This window comes from Thunnus albacares, chromosome 19, assembly GCF_914725855.1.
Source record: "Thunnus albacares chromosome 19, fThuAlb1.1, whole genome shotgun sequence".
NCBI lineage: Eukaryota > Metazoa > Chordata > Actinopteri > Scombriformes > Scombridae > Thunnus > Thunnus albacares.
In genome coordinates this window covers 21,491,505-21,511,466 of record NC_058124.1, presented here as the reverse complement: position 1 = coordinate 21,511,466, position 19,962 = coordinate 21,491,505, and the positions used below count along the sequence as shown (strand labels likewise).

Sequence of the window (19,962 nt, the reverse complement as noted above, 5' to 3'; positions counted from 1 at the left end):
TATTTTGCAGATACGTTCATATGAGTATATATCATGACCCTTTGCATATACACCACATATTCTATATATAAAAGTATATAGACACACACACCTACAGTATATGGGATTGTTAAACATCTCATTCCAAAGTCGTGGGCGTTGATTTTAATCTGCTGCTATAACAGTCTCTACTACTCTGGGACTTTCCTCGAGATTTTAGATCTGATGTTTGGTGGTGATAAGGTCTGGCTCATTTCAGTTCATCCTGAAGGTCTTGGTTGTTGTTGAGCTCAGGGATCTGTGCAGGCCAAAGTTCTTCCATACCAAAGAAACAGGAGAAAACCACTTCTTTATGGAGCTGGCTTTGTGCACAAACTCATTGCTATGTTGAAACAGGAGAAGGTCTTCCCCCAAACTGTTGCACCAAAGCTGGAAGAATACTGTTGTCTGAAATGTCATCATATGGTGTAGCAATAAGCTTCACCTCAACTAGAACTAAGCATACTTTCCGCATACTTTTGGCCATATAGTTGATATTCAGTAGAAAATTAATCTTTCTGTTTTACCCAAAACATATTCAGCTAATGCAAAAATATTTGTAGATGAATATAATTCTAAAAAGAAACAGACACATAAAAGTGAAACACATCATGATGGCAGCTCTGTAGGAGGGAGGCTACAACAGGGTTTTAGATTTCCTTCTCAGCTGTATTTCTCATCAGGCGGTTTCGGTATCAGCCTCTCTGCTCCCTCTCTAAACTTCACGTCAAACGCCGTGTCTGGTAACAGCAGCCCGAGGTCTCGAGCTCTGATCTGCTGCTTATGGAATTAAAGCAACAAAAAAAAAAAAAGGCTTGAAAGGAGGCTGAGAGAGGTCATACAGAGTTTGTGACTAACGACCAGATGCATTCCTATACCATTTACACTGTGGCTGGTGGGCTTCAGCTGGCTTCTTGTAATAATACAAGCCTTTGATATCCGCAGGTGCGAGACTGCCCTCAGACCAGCTCAGGCTTCACCCGTGTTACCAAGGAGCTGAGGAACAAAGACGAGTACAGTCAGGTCCTCTTCTCCGGCTTCTGCAGGAAGGTACAGTATGTGGGGGAAAAAAAGAACACAGTGAAATGGAAATTGTCTTGTTTTGTTGCCACAAGGAGATTCTTTCTTTTGTTGTTTCCTTTTAGCTTTGGGATGTTTTTCTCAGTTGCTCTCTCTTCCCCCCTGATTCCACCCCCTCGCACTTTCGTATCGGCTCGTCTTGTAAGATTTCATGTTCTGACAGTGACTACAACCCTCTCAAGAAAGGAATACGAAGACAGGAGATAAGAATTCGTCAGAGGATTAATCATGAAAGTAGCTCAACTATTAATTTATTCTCGAGTTTAAACATTCCCCCCCCCCCCCCCCCCCCCCCCCCCCTTTTTTTTTTTTTTTTAAGTCTGTCTGTTGTGAATCAACTGAGTGGAGTCAGCTGAGGTTACTATTTTACCTCATGCTGAACTCGCTCTTATCAACTCCCTGTGGATGATAATCAGGGATATCCTTACATCCTTATCAGGGATTGTTGATTCTGGCTTTAGCTTTGTTATATACATTTATACATATATTTAAAGATATACGTGCTTTGATATCTTGAATTAAAACAACCTCCAACGCTGACAGACCCACCAGAGCGTTTGTTTTGCTTAGTTTCGTGTGTGTTGCTTCATAGGGAAAACTTGTCTTTGAACAGCAAGATGGTGACAACCCAGAAGATCCTGTGAGCGGCAACAAAGACCCCCGAACAGAACAAAGAAAATGAACAAACTAAACAAATGTGGAGCTTCATCCTTTTCTCTCTCTTTTTTTCTCTCTCTCTCTCTCTCTCTCTCTCTCTCTCTCAGGTGAATAGATTCAACAAAAGCACAGACCGTGGCCTGCTCGTCACAGACAAGTACGTCTACAAATTAGAGCCGAAGAAGCAGTACAAGGTTTTGAAGAGGCTTCCCTTAGACGCTGTAAGTACCCGCATGGGAGAGCACAGTGTGAACGCACGCTCGCACACATGACGACACATAGACACACACAAGTCTGTCTTGCCGTCCTTGTAGGGATTCTTCAGTGAACACAATCTTTCTCTAACCTTAACCCTCAGAGCTATGTGCTTTCATCTAAAAGGAAGAAGAAAAAAAAAAAGACCAAAGACTAAAACCAAGAATGAATTTATCTGACTAAAAAAGTTCACGAAGCTGATAAACGTTACGCCTCGGTGCCGTAGAGCTCCACTGTCATCCTGAACTATTCGAAACACTTATAAAGCCCGTGAATGTTAGGTGACATCCCTGCTGTTTGCTGTTCTAATTTCAGGTTGTTATGGGGATATCGTCCTACACTTTCTCATCACTTTAAAATTAAAGGGAAACTCCAGAAATGTTGTTTTGCACCTCCTGTAAATTGGGGGATTTGCAAGAGACAGATTAAACAAAGGAAGAGTCAAAATTAACACAGCGGAGGCCAAGATATCCTGACTTTTTGTCCCTAATGTGGGTCAACCCCCAAAACACTATATCCTACACTACCCATAATGCAATGAGACCCTCCCTGCATGGTAAACGCCTACTTCTTTCATTCTCAATGCCATCAGTGCAAGCCAAAGCTTTCTCAGACTCCTCCAAAGCCACAAAAGACATTATTGAATTGTGTAGTACTCCTCACGACAAATAAACTGAATTTGATGTGTGAAATTGGTGGAATTCCCCTTTAACCAAAACCTTATTCTAGCCTTAAACTAGAAGCTAAACAAGGTCACTGACACCTGCTGTACAGCACCAAGTAGCGGCTCCACTTCCTAACAGCGACCAGGAAATGTAGGTCAGACCACTCGTACTTTACTTTATCCCAGATGTACTTTATATCGTACGCTGTCCTCTCAATTGTATACATCCACTACTCCCTCCACAATCACACACACACACGTCTTCCATCATGTTTGATTTGGGTCATTGCCATCAATCAATAAGTACGAGAGAAATAAGAGGACTCAGGGTGTGAGAACACCGTGTCTCCTTATGACTGAGAGAGCTGGTGACCTCTATATGAGAGTGGAGATGGTCGAGTCAGTGTGTGTGTGTGTTTTTGTTAGTGTGTGTGTGTGTGTTAGGTGTTGAGGTTGGTAGGTGAGACCTTGGTTGTGCGACGACAGCGGCGGCCTGGCTTTGCTTTAAGTGTTCTGCCGTCTGGGGCGAACCTGGCTCATTTCATGGCCTGATCTGGGAAATTGGATCAGTGATCTCACAGGGCTGCCGGCTCTGAAGGACGAGAGCCTAAAAGGGAAGAGCGAGCGAGAGAGAGACCGTAGATGAAGGCTTTATTTAATCTGATGTTTCAAGGTCCCTTGAAATATAGGGTGACCATATTTTCAAACCCCCAAACCGGGAACCTCAAGTGTACCGCACATTCATGCGCTTATGCACCACAGGCGTTTTCATCAGGATGGGGGACAGTTATTTCAGCGCTTTGCACACCTACCATGGACGGCGCCTCAGCGGACGAAAGATTATGTTTTATCATTGTGCACAATGGCCGACTTTGACACATTCTCTGCCTGCTATTTTTTTTAAAAAACCAAACAAGGTACAAATCTCTTTATGGCCTATAAACACCTTTTATAGGCTATAACATAAAAATAACTTTAACTTACATCTTCACAACGCTTTGCCATGAGCTGGTCGTGAGTTTGCAAGGATTAAAAAACAAATAATAACATCACCATTGCACCTGACAGCAAAAAACAAGAAAGAGCCTTTAAAGAAAGTTACTTTTTAGAAAATTGATGGGTGCTTTATGCTTTGCAGTCTTTCTTTCTTACCCCTCCTGTTGTCTTCTCATCGACCGTGCAACTTTTGTCCTCCTGGGTCAATTTTGACTTGGGAGGACAAAAGTCCACAGATGCTATAAATTTTAATAAAACACCCAAAATTCAATGAAAGTAGTGATCATTACTTTTACTTTCAAAGTGTGTGGTATGGAACCATCTATGTGATTTTCAGGCAATTAGATGAGAGAAATCCGTATTGCTGATATAAAACATTTGAAAACGGGTCAAATTTGACCCGAGGACCACAGGAGGGTTACTTTGAGTTTCAGCTCTCAGGGAAACCACCGCTTCTGATTGGCTGTATTAATATATCAGCATTTCCACTGTGCGCGACCGAAAATGTACTGAATACAGCATTTTCATTCCCAAGTACTTTACGAAGGAGAGAGTAAGCCTCCTGGAGCTCTTAAGAAAAGACCGACTCTCTCTTCAGCATGACAGCTAACTGTTGGCATAACTGACAGATTTTGTCAGAAAGAGCCACAAGTGTCGTAGGCTTTTAACAGCCTTGACAACGACTCATTGATTGATTGACACACATACAGAATTGATGAATTCAGACACGTGGTGCATTGTTTATGTTCTTATATTGGGTTAGGTAATAATGAGTGGGACACAACATGATAAACATCTATGTAAGCGCTGAAAACAAGTATATTATAATTATTATTTTAATTGTGTCGAAAACCAAGACAATTTAGTGTTTTATAGATATTTGAAACCGGGACATCTAGTCACTGTATTGAAACAGCTTTGTGACCATGGTTTTGTTCGATGGTTTGATGTGTTTCTGAATGAAACAGGGTGTTGGGGAGGAACCAATAGACACCAGGAACTTGATTTTAGAGTTTAATCGCCAATGGACAAACAGTAGGGGGAATTTTAAAATCGTCTGTCTGCCCCATTAGTAATAACCTCTATGTTCACAGACATGTAGTTTACAATGATAGTGGTCGAATAACTCTTAATCACTTTTTAAACATTGGGATTCATACACCTCCATCTTACTACAGCCCCATGCAGGCTTGACAGGCCTGTTGTACCTAGTTACGTTTGCTTAGCTATGATTAAAGGGGGTTTAACGAATGGTCAATTACATATTTTTGAGATTTGACACATTATTCATTGAAGCAGGATGTCAGTTTATTGATTTGTCAAATATAATTTATTTGACATATATAGAATAAAAACATATAGTACAGTTTTCTATGGAGATAAACTTTATGGGAGGAGACTTTTGTCTCCCCCTTCTGGCAGTGAGCGTAATTACAAAAACACTGTCAACATGTGCTTGTATCATAGGCTCCACCGAAGCCTACTCTGTTGCAACTGTTGCGGCTGTATAACAGTGGATAAATTATTTTGAGCATCATACGGCCCCCGTGAAATGACTCGTTTCACTATCAGAATTTGATCCATTCGGTCCGATAACATTTGGAAAGTCCAGAAAAGCCACATGATTAAATCATCTTAACCCCATTCAAGTTAGCAGAGAGCTAACAGGAAGTTAGCCAACTCGGCTGGTGGAAGTCTCTGGGTGCACATTTAAACAGCCAAAGCAGAAATGTCGTTTCCCGACATGAGATTTAAAAACTCTGTATGCTGTGAAATACAGAGAGATTTATCTGGCGGTTATAGGCTTAATCAGCATTGTTTTATTTGGCTTGAAGAGCTTGAATGTAACTGATGTTCATTTATATGTAAAAGTTCTGCACTGCAGGTTTAAGCACAGAGAGATGCATTTTGTTATGATGGGAGGATTTTTGTTTTATTGTTATGGACTATTGGTACTGTGCAACATGGAGTATAGTAGTGGAGCTTTTATATCAAACAGATGGAAAGGTGATAGTTGTACAGTGTTTGTGGGAAATGTATGGATTAAAATTTTATTTAATGACATTTCCATGCCATTTATTGGCATTTCTGTCATATTCATATATTAATGCAATTACATTTCTGTCTTTCTTCTTGCCCTTTTTTAAAAAACAAACATATACTTTGTTTATACTGTGAAGTTTTGTGTGAGGCAGAAAAAAGAAACAACAAGATGGAGACAGATTCTAAGGAAAGCTGTAGATAAACAGGGTCTGTAATCAGATGTTGCACTGGCACAGTAAAACTCTCCAGTGTGTAATTTCAGCGAAGGTTTGTGTAAGGACCAACAACACCTACATTGTTCATAATGAGTCAGCACAGCTGGATGTCCACCAGTGGTTTTTAGAAAGCGAGACAAAGAAAGTGAGAGAGAGAGCGAGAAAAAGCTCAAAAGATGCCAGAGGGTTAAAAACCATCATTATGCAGCAGCGGGGCGGCTAAAGATAGCTGATGCCATTAAGCTCTGCTGCTCAGACTGAGGGGTATGAGTCATCCAGGTCAGAAACAGAGAACAGAGCGCCAAAGAGGCAGTGCAGCGCTGTCCTCACATCGTATCACCAGACTCTTTGATATCAGACTCATCGAGTCTGACCATCAGCGCAGAGGTCACAAAGGTCACAGGACGAGGACAGAAACCGATGGGACAACGTGACAAAACAGCGCAGTGCGTTATCATGATGCTTTTTTTTTACGGTTTTCCTCAATCGATCGGACTTGTTTGTGTTTACTGAGGCTGAGCTTCAAAACAAAGTCATGCAAAACAACTGAACTCAGTGACTCAACAAAATGCAGCTCTGAGTCCTTTTTACATAACATCCTTACAAATAAGCAAATACTGACATAAAACCTAATATTACTCAAACATTTAGTCATTTAATTAATAAGTGGGTTGATAGAAAAAACAGTTTTGATTTTTTTAAGTAATTTATCAAGGAAAAGCTTCTTTTCTCTTTATGTACACTGTAAATTTTCTTGTATTTCATAGACAAACAACTGATTGATTATTCATAAACATAATCATGAGATTAATTGATAATGAAAATAATTGGTAGTTAAAGTCCTTTAACCTAGACGCCATGTATTCATAAGGTCTTACACACACAGAAATACTATGGAATATATAATACTATTGATCAAGTAATATGTCTGTTCCTCATATTGTTTGGGAAACACAATCAATAACTGAACACTGCTGAATAACCTCTGCAGCGTTCCCTCCGCTGAAGGGACAGGTTGTACCAGATTCTGGACCCGACGATGCCGGGACATCCCACACTCTGCTGGATTAACCTGTAATGTGTGTGTGTGTGTGTGTGTGTGTGTTTGTGTGTGTGTGCTGGGGGCCGTAAGAGGCTTAGTCCACTCCGTCTCCCATTCCCTTTCTAAAATCTGTGACGCACCTCACTTTCTCTGCCTCCTGTCTCTTCTTTATATAGTATCTTGTGTGTCCTTCTCTCAGTTTCCTTCACTTCACACACACACACACACAAACACACACACACACACACATGTACAGTCACCCTTCTCTTGTTCCTTCAGTGGTAATAAATCTGTACATTACTCCAACTGGGTCACAGCACATGACTTTCCCTTCATTGCACCTCCGCACGTGCACCGCGGGCAGAATTTCTCTCACCCTACATACTCTGAGCTGAAATAATCCTCTGACTTCATTCACGGCATGATTTTTGATCCAGGATATACTGTGCCGCCGTACTGTATTAAATTCACAGGTATTATACATTGACGTGATAATCCTGGTCATTTTTTTTTATACAAATGAATTGCCCGTCTTCTAATCTGTGTCACTCAGGCTATAGTGCACGCAGGAGGTAATAATGTTTTGAGTGATTGGAAACAGAAAGAAAAGTTTGTTTTTGATTAAAAAAAAGAGGAACATTTGGTGATAGCTGAGCCATTTCTGAACAGACAAAGAAATTAACAGAAACTTAAGAATCAAAAAATGTTTTAAATGTTTGATTGTGCAGAAAAAACATAGAAATTAGCACCAAAAAGGTTTTTTTTTTGCTATAAATGAACGAAAGTGGTAGAGATACAGAGTAAGAAGCTACAATCTCAATCATATTTTTCTTACTGTCAACAAATCTCATGTCCAGAGCCAAACCAACAATGAATTGATCCTATTTACAAGTATCCTGTGTGTATCCAAAGCCTGATATATCTTATTCCTCTGTACTGTAGACCTCTATTGTTGTCTAAACATGTCAATGAGCCACACTGCTGCACTGGGTGACATGTTCCTTTGCCACAAAGATTATGGTCACGATAGTTTGTTTAGAAACGTCTCCAAGACTAATAATCGTGTTTTCACTCTCCAGAGAGTAGTTCTGTGTACACATGCACTGGAATGCGGTTACGTTTATACTGCTTCACTAGCTTGTTGTGCATCGTAGCATCAATAGGATCAGTTTATTGTTGATTTGGTTCTGCACATGAGATTTGTTGACAGACAAAGAAAATACAGAAAATTGCATGTTGTCTGCTAGTGTTATCTGCATGAATACTTTCCACACTCTCCTGAACGCTGAATTATATAAATCATCACTGCAAATTCAATTCACGCACACATCACATACATAGTTATGATCACGTTCTTCTCCACAGTTTACAGGACTGAGCGTGACCACTGGAGTCGACCAGATGCTGGCGCTGCACACGACCGCCCAGGATGACATCCTGCTGTGCCTGCAGCGAGGGGAACTGTGTCCCAACCAGGACCGAGTGGGCGAGCTGGTGGGAACATTGGTCGACCATTTCACACGGTCAGTGAGCTGCAGTTCCACAACCAAACGCTTGTTTTTCTCACCAGGCAAACATGTAAAGCCTTAAATGTGTAAAAGAAATATTAAATAATTGTAGAGACATCAGACATTTTGATTCAGGACCTCTGAGATAAGACAATCGGTGCTGCCCATCAGTGATGATGTGGTTTAGAGACGCCGCCAAGACTTTCTTTAGCAGGCATTTTTCCAACTGCAAGTTCAGTTTTTAAAGAGCTTGATCTGGACAACACCGTCAATAAATTTTCTCAACATTTTGATACAAAATGCATTCAGAGGTAACAGCTATAAAATTTATTTTAATTCATTTTTCAGTGAAGCTCAATCAATCTGGATACTTTTACAACCTAATTAATAAGTGTCTTCATGCTCTCTTTCAAAGATAAAATTCCAATCTCATTAAGTAGTGGTAGCACTTTGATTTGTCATAAATCTATAAAGCTATATAGAAATTAATTGAAACTATACAATAAATTATTATACATTGTAGTAGTTATAGAGACATTACAATTACATTTGTATTATAATATCAACTGGTAGTTTTATATCAGACATTGTGTAATGAGTGAAATAGTGTTGTTTAGCGAACATGTGCAGGTGTTTTGGAGGAATGATTTTCTTTTGACACATGTTTGCTGTGTTTTGATGTATTCGGGGCTTGAAATGAGATGTTTGTGTTTGTTCAAAGTTGTATGAACAGTTTTCAAGCTGACAGCTTGTTATACAGAAATACTTGTCAGTGAGGTTTAAGGCTAATATTAAATTCATTCCCCCTAGAATTTCATTAGCCCTACAGAACAACTGCTAAAAATACAGCTAATACTACTTCTTCTAAAGACTCAGACATCTTAACCAGTCTTTGGGATAATCTTTTAGAGCAGTGGTTCCCAACCTGGGGGTCGGGACCCACACCCATGTTTTTTCAGACTTTCCTCTAACCTTTTTAATATTCCTGGATAACTGTACTCCCTAAAGACTTATTTAAATAAGAAATCACTCTTTGGTCACAGCTAGAAGACCAATGCAACAGGGGAGAAGGACATTGTTTCATTTTAAGAGGTTTCAAGACCAAAAGGTTGGAAAACTCTGTCTGAGAGAGCAACTGTTCTTTCATTAAGTGAAGACACATATGAGATTTGTCTGTTTAGTCCATCTGATGCTGCCTTAGTAGTTCATTAAAGGATACGTTCATACGTCTGTCTTAAATAATAGTCACATGCCCCTGTGTATGTTGAAACTGCTTTGGCTTTCTGTCCATTAATCCCATTAAAAATATTTTCTAATCTGAAGGTCATATGAGGCTTCAGCAAACTGAGTTAGACAAATCAAGTGGACATCTACCGAATTTACAGTGTTTTTAGTACAAAATTGCCTATTTTGTTTAAATGTTTCCATGCTGAGCTGCAGTGGAGAGATGGAAACACAAAGCTGAAATTGGAGGACTGTAACTTTCCCCCCATTACTTACACTGGGAAAACAATAGAAAGGGATCTCTTAATGGCCAGTATGGACATGTGCATATAGGCAACCGGCTATTGTTTTAGAAAGAGTTGAAAAAGTGTGAATTCGTCCTTTAAGGTCAAGCCAACAAGATTCAGAAGCACAACTGAAACATGCAAAGATTTTTCATACAGAGAGATAAAAGATGGATTCGTTTGAAGTTGTTTTTTGCTCGTGCTGATGATTTATTAGTTTATTATAAGAGGAGAAAGGTTTTCATTAGAACAAAACACTACAGCAGCTGATTTCACTCATCAGAATACTTTCAACAGAGAAGAGAAATCAATTAGTGAGATCAGGTGATTGTTTTAAAATAAAAACAGCCTTTCAGGTCTCGGTGTCACATGAATAAACAGCAAAGAATTAGACTCATTGTTAGCGGTCAAAGACCCCGACTAAAACCAAGTCTATTAATGCAGCATAACAATTACGCAAATCATATTCCCAGCATTTATCACTGTCATAGTTGTCGGTGTCTGCGCCCTGCTCTGAACAACTGCTGTGAAATGAATCAGTCACGCTGACGTTTTATCACATTTATCACTCGGACCCTGATTTGTCAATGCCGTTTATAGATCTGATTCAACATCCACCTGCATTCATCTCTGCCAGACTGGAGTTGAATGGCGCAACACGCAGGTTTTCACAGACTTGTTTTGGTTGTGGTAATGTGTGTATGTGTGTGTTAGTGTGGGTGTGTTGTCGTAAGTACTGCCCGCTGAGACAGCACCCAGTCTGCAGTGATTGGTTTCCTGAAGTATTAATCCTCCAACACAAATTTCCCCCCTCAGGGACACTAAAGTTTACTCTGAATCCTACCAGGACAACACTGGATGATGTAAAAAAACATCATCCCTGCTGGAAATTCATTATACTTGTGCCAAAACACAACAAATACTGTGGCTTCTTCATTGTTAGAATTCTTTATTTTTGGTTTTTAATTAAAAAAAGAAAAATGAATCAGTGAGCTTGAAGGTTCGTTCTTGAACACGAGCTTCGCTTACTTTCCGAAACTTTCAACCACTGAGCATGATAGAGATGAGCTTACGCATGCATACACATACTGTATATACACGTGATTATAAATACCTGCACACATGCATAATATTACATAACCATATTTAGTTACATAAACAGCGTATGCACAAATATACACCTACGCTTACAGTATGCACGCATAACGACTACAGTATTACGTGACTGACTGAGCGACTTCAGCTGTTTAAGGAAGGCCATGAGATGTGGCTGAAAGCATCTGAAACACAAAGTAAGTGGGCCTTGTTGGGAAACTGAAGTCGACAGTGTTTATTCAGATGATTTAAAATCCAGAAACAATATTAATATACAAAAGTTCTTGTGAAAATGGATTTTTAGTAAACACTCATTTGCTTTTTTCTCCTCATTTTTTTCATCACTTTTTATTCCTGCAGGTATTTTCTGCACTTTTAAAGTATTGAGAGGTGATCAGTTCCTTGTTGCAGCAGGAAGCCTAACTGTTGGGAACATACAGCAGACTCAGTTTCCACTTTAATAGTTACACTTGGATAAAACTAATACAGTCTAATACATCAGTCCTGCAGTAAATCCTATGGAGGTTTTTGTTGAAAATGTGTCATTGAGGCGCTTTTAAACAACTCTATGGTCGTTTTGGAGGCTGCTGTTGAATTGTATTATGTTAAACAAAAGGTATTTATACTATTTCTGTTGATTATATCAGAGTTGATTGAGTGAAAATTGGTTTAAACTCATTAAATCTTTGTATATTTCAGTGAAAATCTGTAAAAACAAACAGTCTTGCTCATAGTCGACAGCCAGTTCTATGTGTTTATGTGACTTGTGGTATCATAGGCAGATAAAATATCAGATCAGCTGTCATCTCGCTCATATTAATGTTGTGTTACGTTGTTTATTTTGTTCGGGCCCCCCTGGCGGGCAGCTCAGAGGCCGGGCAGACGGCAGCCGCACCAGGGTGTGTGTTCCCGCTTTTATGAGTCTCTCTGTGCGTGTATGTTCAGTTAGCTGATCCCAGATTCCCGGTGAGGCTTTTGTGGGTTTTACGAGTCTTAGACTTTTGGGTGGGGGGGCGGGGGGAAGAGAGAAGGGGGGGGGGTATATCTCTGTCACCGGGGTCCCTGCAGCAGCAGCTGCGTGGCTCTGGCAGGGGTGCGGCGGGCGTCGCAGAGGAGAGGCAGCCATCCATCGGGGGGAATCAGTTTCAGCTCTCCGCCTGTCTTTGTGCCACCATCTGGGGTGAATGGAGGGGGGTCGTGACCTCTACTAGGCGGCTCACCAAAAGGAGACTTATGAGACAAAGTCAGGGGTGAGCTGTGTAAGTGTGTGAGCATGTGCGAGGGAGGAGGAGGCGGGGGGGCGCGGGGGCGGATGACAACATACGAACACACTCCTCTTCTGTTGTGCTTCCTTATGTCAGGAAATGAGATCCCAGACTATGAGAGTCACGCGCACGTCATTTTAAGTTTGTGAGGTTTGGAGAATGGTCAGAGGAGGAATCAGTCAATGGAGCGATTGTGACTGCTGCTGCTGTGTGTTTTTTTTTTTTTTTTTTTTTGGTTTTTTTTCTCATCTCTCCAAGTCAAACATGAGAGAGAGAGAGAGGATCTGTGAGGGTTTACAGTTGAGAGAGTGTGTGTGTGTGTGTGTGTGTGTGTGTGTGTGTGTGTGTGGTGGCAGAGGTGCCGACACAGAGTTGTATAAAACTGGGTCAGCGAAGGCAGCGTTAACAGCACAAGGTAAAAAATCTGACTTCAAAGCCGCTCTCGTGTTGTCGGTGAGGACGGCGAAGACAAGCTGTCTGGTTTGCTGTCATGTCACATCCGTCTCTTGTTCCCTCGGCGGAACGCGTTCCTCCTCTCTCTCCTCTTCATCCGTCGCTCTTTCCTGTACACACACACACTACCCCCCCCCCCACACACACACACAAACATCCCCTCCATCCTCTCCTCCCCGTCTCTCTCTCCTGCTTTCTCTTCCTGTCACCTGGGTCTTAGCTGTCAGCATGAATGAGGCGTGTGTGTGTGTGTGTGTGTGTGTGTGTTGGTATGTCTGTGTGTGTTTTTGGGTATGTGAGTGTTTACTGAGAGAGAAGTTGTGTGTATGTGTGAGTGCGTGTTGGGGGGGGTTGGACTCGTCGGACCATCTGCTGGGACAGCTGGGGGAGTATGAGTGAGCTAAAGGCAGGATTTAGGGTATGATCTGCTCCGGCCTTAAAAGATTGAGGAGGATTCTTTACTTAAAAGGCAATTTGGGGATTTTATTATCTTATTGATCGCTACCAAAGACTCTTTTCACAGTAGAGTAGTCATTTCTGTACTAGCAGTGTTGCTTAATCCAAATTTGCAGCAGTCTGTGCAGTTTTTAAAGACACACTGAAACACGTTTACAATACAAATAGTAAGTTAAGTTCTTATCCAATGTTCTGCAGTTTCTTGATCTACAAGTATAGTTAAAATTGCATTTTTGAGTATTTATTTTGAGTCAATTTGCTTGAATACAGCCGACATAGACTCATCCTGCAGTAAAACATGTTGTAGAATTCACGTTTCGTTCATTCATGGTGCCGCTGCCTCGTTGGAGGGACAAGCTAATGTTGCTACGAGTTAGCTGCAGTTTTACAAAGTCAGCAAACAGCCCTCAAGTCAAGTCAATTTTTATTTCAGAAATTTGCCTCAGGGGGCTTTACAGTCTGTACAGCAAACAACATACCCCATCCTGAGACCCTTGATTCAGATAAAATAAAATAAAAGACTTTAATGGGGGGAAAAAAGCGGAAGAAACCTCAGGAAGAGCGACAGAGGAAGGATCCCTCTTCCAGGACGGACAGACATGTAATAGATATGTGTACAGAATAGACCAAAATAGTAAAATGACTGTATGGAAAAAGAGGATGACGGGATGAATACATTTATAAGAGCTCAGTCTGTTGCTGTGAGCTACTGAGATGTCTAACCCAGGAGTGACCCTGTTGTCTGTCGTTACCGTACATTACCATTCGCTGTGTGTTGCGTTCAGCACAGAATCTTCAAGGCTGTTCCTCACTTGCAGAATAACAATCTTCTTATTGTTTCCGCCATGCATAATAGTCAATTTTCCAGTTTTCATCGATAAACAAAACATACAACTTGCAGCATGACAAACTTTTAGCACCACAGCAGTCAAAAACCCTTCGACCTTCCAAGGTCAAACACCTGACGACAACAGTGACCTTTATACCTGAGTACTAGATACCAGCACAGCGACACCCGATGTACACACAGTAAATTACAATCAAATTCTGGTCATTACAACAACATCGTCACGTTCAGGTCCTACAACAGATACAGATTCTTATCTGTATTCAGGATTTTTCCATCTATGGTGATGATTCAGATTATTTTAGTGTTCAGAACAGCTCACTAGATTTCTTCAGTTTACTGAGAGGGCAACTGAGCTGAAGTACAAGTGAACAAACCAAGTTCTTCATTGTCAGTAGTCGTAGCAAAGAATTTTGAATTTACACAGATCATTACAGATGAAGTACATCATTTTTTGCCATGTTCAAACAGTAGTTAAAAGGGACAGCCCTACTATAGAGATCAAAACTCCTCTTTTATCTTCCTGTAAAGCATTAAAATATTTCAAGGCTGTATACATAAACATATTCAATCTAATGGGATTTGTGTCGACCAGCTGATACAAAACATAAACTTGTTTAATGGATCGTAGTTGCTGCTGTAGTGGACGGATCTGAATCTGAGTATCAGTTATCATGATGTAGTCGTGTGGATGATGTCAGATCCCTCTCGAAATTATACCCCACCCACATATTTCCTTTCACTTCACAGAAATACGTCACATTATAGAAGCTAATGATGCTCTAAAGCAGAAAAGACATGTAATTAGAGTTGAAATAATTACTCAATTAATTGCTTACAGTTCTATAGACAGAAGTGTATTAATCAGGAGATTAATTGAAAATGAAAACATGTAAAAATGCAATTTCCAAAACAATTAGCTGATTAACTGAGTAGTCAATCAACAGGAAATTAATCAACAACAATTATGATGCTTGATTAATCATTTATCAAATAAAAATGCTTAATAATTTGTAACTTCTCCAGTGTGAGGATTTTCATCTCTTCTACAGTGAATCTCTTGAGACACCTGGGGCACGAGGAAACTGCAATCAGCAGTTGTTCTTATTTTCTGACAGTTTATAGATCAAACTGTTAAACTTAATCACAGAAATAGATCAATTAATCAATAGTGAAACAAACCATTTGCAGCAGTCCTACTTCCTATTGCTTTTTACAACAGTTTATCAGGCGAACTACAACTTAAATCTAACGCCGTCTGACGTTTTTGTATATCCCGAAGAGAGCTTGTGATCAATACGCTCAGGTTCTTATGGTCTTTTAATTTATTATGTCTCACTTTCTCTTTCACGTTCTACCTTTTCTTTCACTTCTGCTCCCTTCTTCTGCCTTTTATTTGTTTTCATTATAGCCTCTTTCCTTCTCCTGCATCTTCTCCAATCTTCTATATCAGCATTTTCGTTTATGAATATGGAAAGACCTGGGACGATGTTGCATTAATAGCAATCTTCTGGGTCACCCCTCCCCTTCCAGCGTTGCATAAATTTTTTTTTAATTTATTTTTTATTTCATTAACCTCAGAGCATCTGTGAGTGATCTTGTGATGTGGCTTTAATTGACCAAAGAGAAGCAGCCACACATTGACCCGTTACTGTCGGCAGAAGACTTGTTGACTTTGTCGTTTGACCTCGTTGGACGTCAACAGTCCATGTGCAGTCAGTTAGTGCAGGCGTTGGCAAAATCATCGCTCTCTCTATTCTAAATTCACTTTTTAGGTCGTGAAAGGCGTCATCATACGCCTGAAATAGCCTCCTCTGTTTCTCTGCCTCCTCTCTCTCTCTCTCTTTTCTCTCCCTCAGTGGCTGTCCTCAATGTGTTCGTCTCTCAGTCGGTCCGGGGCCTCGTCCGATGGAGCAACAGGAGAAGCGGCGGCTTGCGCTGCGAGCTCTCGTCGGTCAGCTCGCCTCCTCTGCTGACTTTGTCTTTTTTTTATGTTTTTTTTTTTCACCCCACAGTTTGTGCGCCGGTGTCTAGTTTTGGTTTGATACACGGCAGTGCAGTTGTGATCATATTGAGCGTAACTAGGGCAACAGCTTTTCACTCAGGTGGACGTAAATAGTGTATATTAACACTGACCTATTTCCTTCTCAGTTCCCAGAGAGCCGGCAGGTCATGTGGTTCAGTGATTTTCCCCGTTCAGCCACAAAGTCCAGCTTGAATCTAGCTGTTGATTACAGTCAGTTTGTATCAGACAGGCTTGTTATCATCTACAGCGTGTGACTGACTCCTATCAGCAGTGTGTGTGTGTGTGTGTGAATAATATAACCTCTGTGCAAGGAAAGTCTTCATCCCAACACACATTTTCATGGCGGCACAGTATAGGCATGAGCGTGCAAGAATCAAATATCAGAGCTTTTCTGTCCCGTCTTTCATAGCAAGACCGATTACTCGTATCAAAACATCACGGTTCACATTTTTCATGTGTAAATAAATAACAAGTTAAATTTGAACCAAATCTGTCACATAGTGAGCACACTTAAGAACTTATATATTTAATAATTATAGAAATGTGTTTAACTTAAAGACTTAATATTAACTCAGCTCCATTCAATGTTTAGTAACACAGCAGCTCTTCTATAGTTATCCTGCGTGTTATACTGTCACAGTATGTATCAAATCTTTTCCTGCACAAAAACATGAATGAATTGTCACAAAAATACAGTACGAATCAATTTTTTAGTCTCTCTATTGTAGAAACTCTGGATTGTAGGAAACTGTCCCTCATTGTGAATGCAGTACTTCTTTCAGGTCAAAACTTCAGGTCAGTCTTGACTAAATTAACTCAGCGCCGCACTTTATAGACACGTTCCTCCTTCTCCGCCATGTGGACCTTCTAATGAAGTAGAAGAAGTATATTGGTCCTAATTTCACTCATCCTGCGGGATCTGCAAACTCTTTCTGTGAAAGTTCAGCGAGGACACTTAAGTTTTTAAAATTTATTGCGACAACTATTTAGTTTGGCAGCGTGGCTCCGCTCATGTGACGCTCCAGAACAAACTGACACAGAATCTCTGAGTTAACGAATCCCCATCAGGACCTGAGATACACAACATTTAAGGAACGTATTTAAAGAAACACACCATTCACATAGAAATGATAATAAATGAGGAGACTGGAGAGGTGGAGGGAGTTCAATTATTGAAAGCAGGCAGTGGTAAAGCATATATACTGATTATAGTGTATTCAGATAAAATGAGCAGCAAATGTTAGTTTTAAAGATAAAACGAGGATATATATACAATATAATTGGACGATATATTGAACATGTATCTATAAAACGCTCACCTGAACTAGTGCAAGGCTCAATTTGTCCATTTTCATGTACATTTTAGTTGCAATTGTGAAATAATTTGAAATTCCTGCAGTAGATCACCAAACGTAAGTGTATTTATAAACTAAGACGTGTATATATGTGATGTGTCTGCAATTAGCAGAAGCCAAATGTTGAGAGAAATGTATTTTTGAAAGCTTAAACGGTAAGATTTAAGCCAATTTCAACCTTTTTGGAAGAATATAACGACTCAAAGTACTTCTTACTGAGATTTATAGAACCTTACACAACCTGATTCTATACGTAAAAATTAATGAAAACAAGTAGGATGATCTTAAAAAACATGCCAAAAAAAGACCCTTCACAGATGAGAAAAAACTTCTGACTACACTGTATGTGTAATATTTGTTTGTACATTATCTATGTGCATTTTATTCATTCATTATGTTAATGCTCTCGAATAGGAAATCATTTCCTCGGTGGAACAAATTTCCCCAAAAAGTTCTGAAAGATAAGAATGGTGCAAGAGATGTGATGTGAAGTAGGATCTTACAGGATGATGAGATCGGTGGGAAACATTGAGAGAATGTTATGAAGGACTCAGAGACAGCGAATACTACATCATATTCTCACGATGAGCTCATTCTCGCTCATTTACATCAAAGACCTCAGCTGTGGAGGAGCAGGTTTTTTATAAAGACACCCCGACTGTGTCTCCTGCTCGGTTGTTAAATCTCAGGGACTTTCTGTTCGAGCATCTCAAACCCTCCTGGGCGCACTCTCAGACTCGACTACTGACCTCAAAACTGCATCATCGGCATCAAAAGGCCTCTTTGTGGATGTGAACGGCGCACACGTGCTGCCTCCGAATTGACCTCAGACTGCAACAAATGGATTCCTCAGCAGCATCTTCATCCTTCACAACAGTCTCACTGTATTTCGGAGTACTACGCAGCAGTTCATCAGTTAAAAAAACAAACAAAAACAAAAAAAAAACAGTAAATTTTGTGTTCATCTCAACAATGCACACATTTGGCTGTTTTTTTTTCTTCTTGTCACATAGCTGAAGATGTTTGAACCGGTTCAATAACATCACTACTAACAGCTGCCTGTCCGATGACTCGCCCCGAGGCAGAACAAATGATCCTGCTGCATAAAAACCCCTGATAGCGTTCGACCGACTTTCCTATTGATAATCGATTTGATGAGACGCTCCGCTCTTCTTCTGCATGTTCCACTACTAAACTGATTTGCTCTTATCTCGGAAACATGTCGGTGGTCTTGAGGATTAATCAGCGCCAAGGAAATGATTGAAGTCGGTGCTATTTCAGTACATCACACTCGATGATACACACGTTTGTGATTCAAGCCAAGTGCGTGTATAAGACCGCAGCGTGTTGGTTTTGCATCTCGAATAATATTTCCACCGTTTATAGAAATACGCACAAACACTCTACATGTGTTCGCTCCGCTGTTGTTGTAGTATGACTCATTTTTTTTCTCCCAGAATGCCCCCTGAGGAGACTCAAGACGCAGGGTGCAGCTGGTTGAGATAAGCCCACTGTTTCTGATGACGGTGACGGTAATTATAATAGATGATGATCGGTGATGATCAGTGCAATGACGCCAACATGAACCCTGCGGGGCGGTCTGCTCCCCCGCCCGGCCGGCCTCACACCCGAGGGGCTCGAGAGGGCCTCGGCCCACGTTACCCCCGCTGTCGGGGCCCCAGATGCTGCCGTTGCCCCAGCGATGGTTGCCTGGCAGCTGAGAGAGTGCTAATTAAGTTTGCAAGGGGAAATAGCAGGCTTGTGTCGATGAGGGGGTGTCAATTTGGTTGGAGAGAAGCGGGTGGGATGGAGGAAAGGGGGATTGTGGGAAGGAGGGGAGGGGCTCCAACAGATAAAAAGCTACAGGTGAGACGACGACTTCTTGTAGTCCACTTATTCTCTGATCCAGTTAATAACCATTAGACTGTCAGCTGTCTAACAAAGACTCTTATAATTCTAATAATTGTCCATCATCTCAACTATCAATCGATATTTGTTAATGACCTTTTTCATGACGAAAACAAGACTAATGCTAAATATAATAGTATCCTTGGTAAATGAGAATTTATTACATTTTTAGTCAACAAATAAAAACTAAATGATAATGTGAAAGATGGACAAAAGGACAAATTAACTGACTTTTTAAAATGCCTGTTTTAGATCACATCCCCGGTCATATTGTACACCTATTTAACAATATAATGCCAAAAAATACAGAAAAATTTTCAATTTCTTTGTATTCTTATATCAAAATCCAGTCATGTTTTCTTCCTGTAAAACAAAACATGACGTGTGCTTTCGTAGGCTTGAACCAGCCAATTTCAACCAATAATATCATGACATCCACCCATCAATCAACCTTCAACTTTTAGCAGCACAGAACTGAGATTCATTATGACACGACCACGTTACGTCCCGCCTGTCTATCTTGTTACACTCAGAAATACATCACAATACGGAAGTTAGATACTCTAGAAAT

General features: G+C 40.5%; 1 protein-coding gene across 3 annotated transcripts in view; it reads left to right on the top strand.

Moving 5' to 3' along the window:
- Positions 1-19,962, top strand: part of myo1g (myosin IG) — a 52,263-nt gene that overhangs the window by 23,814 nt on the left and 8,487 nt on the right. For 2 of the 3 annotated variants that reach the window (XR_006399064.1, XM_044335482.1), the window contains 3 exons: positions 964-1,068; positions 1,863-1,976; positions 8,336-8,493. Coding sequence is in view for 2 of the 3 variants with exons in the window: in XM_044335482.1 (XP_044191417.1) it covers positions 964-1,068; positions 1,863-1,976; positions 8,336-8,493 (377 nt within the window). In the remaining variant the exon portion in view is untranslated. Of the gene's footprint in view, positions 1-963; positions 1,071-1,862; positions 1,977-8,335; positions 8,494-19,962 lie in introns of those variants that run through there. The other variant, XM_044335483.1, reaches the window with a different exon arrangement.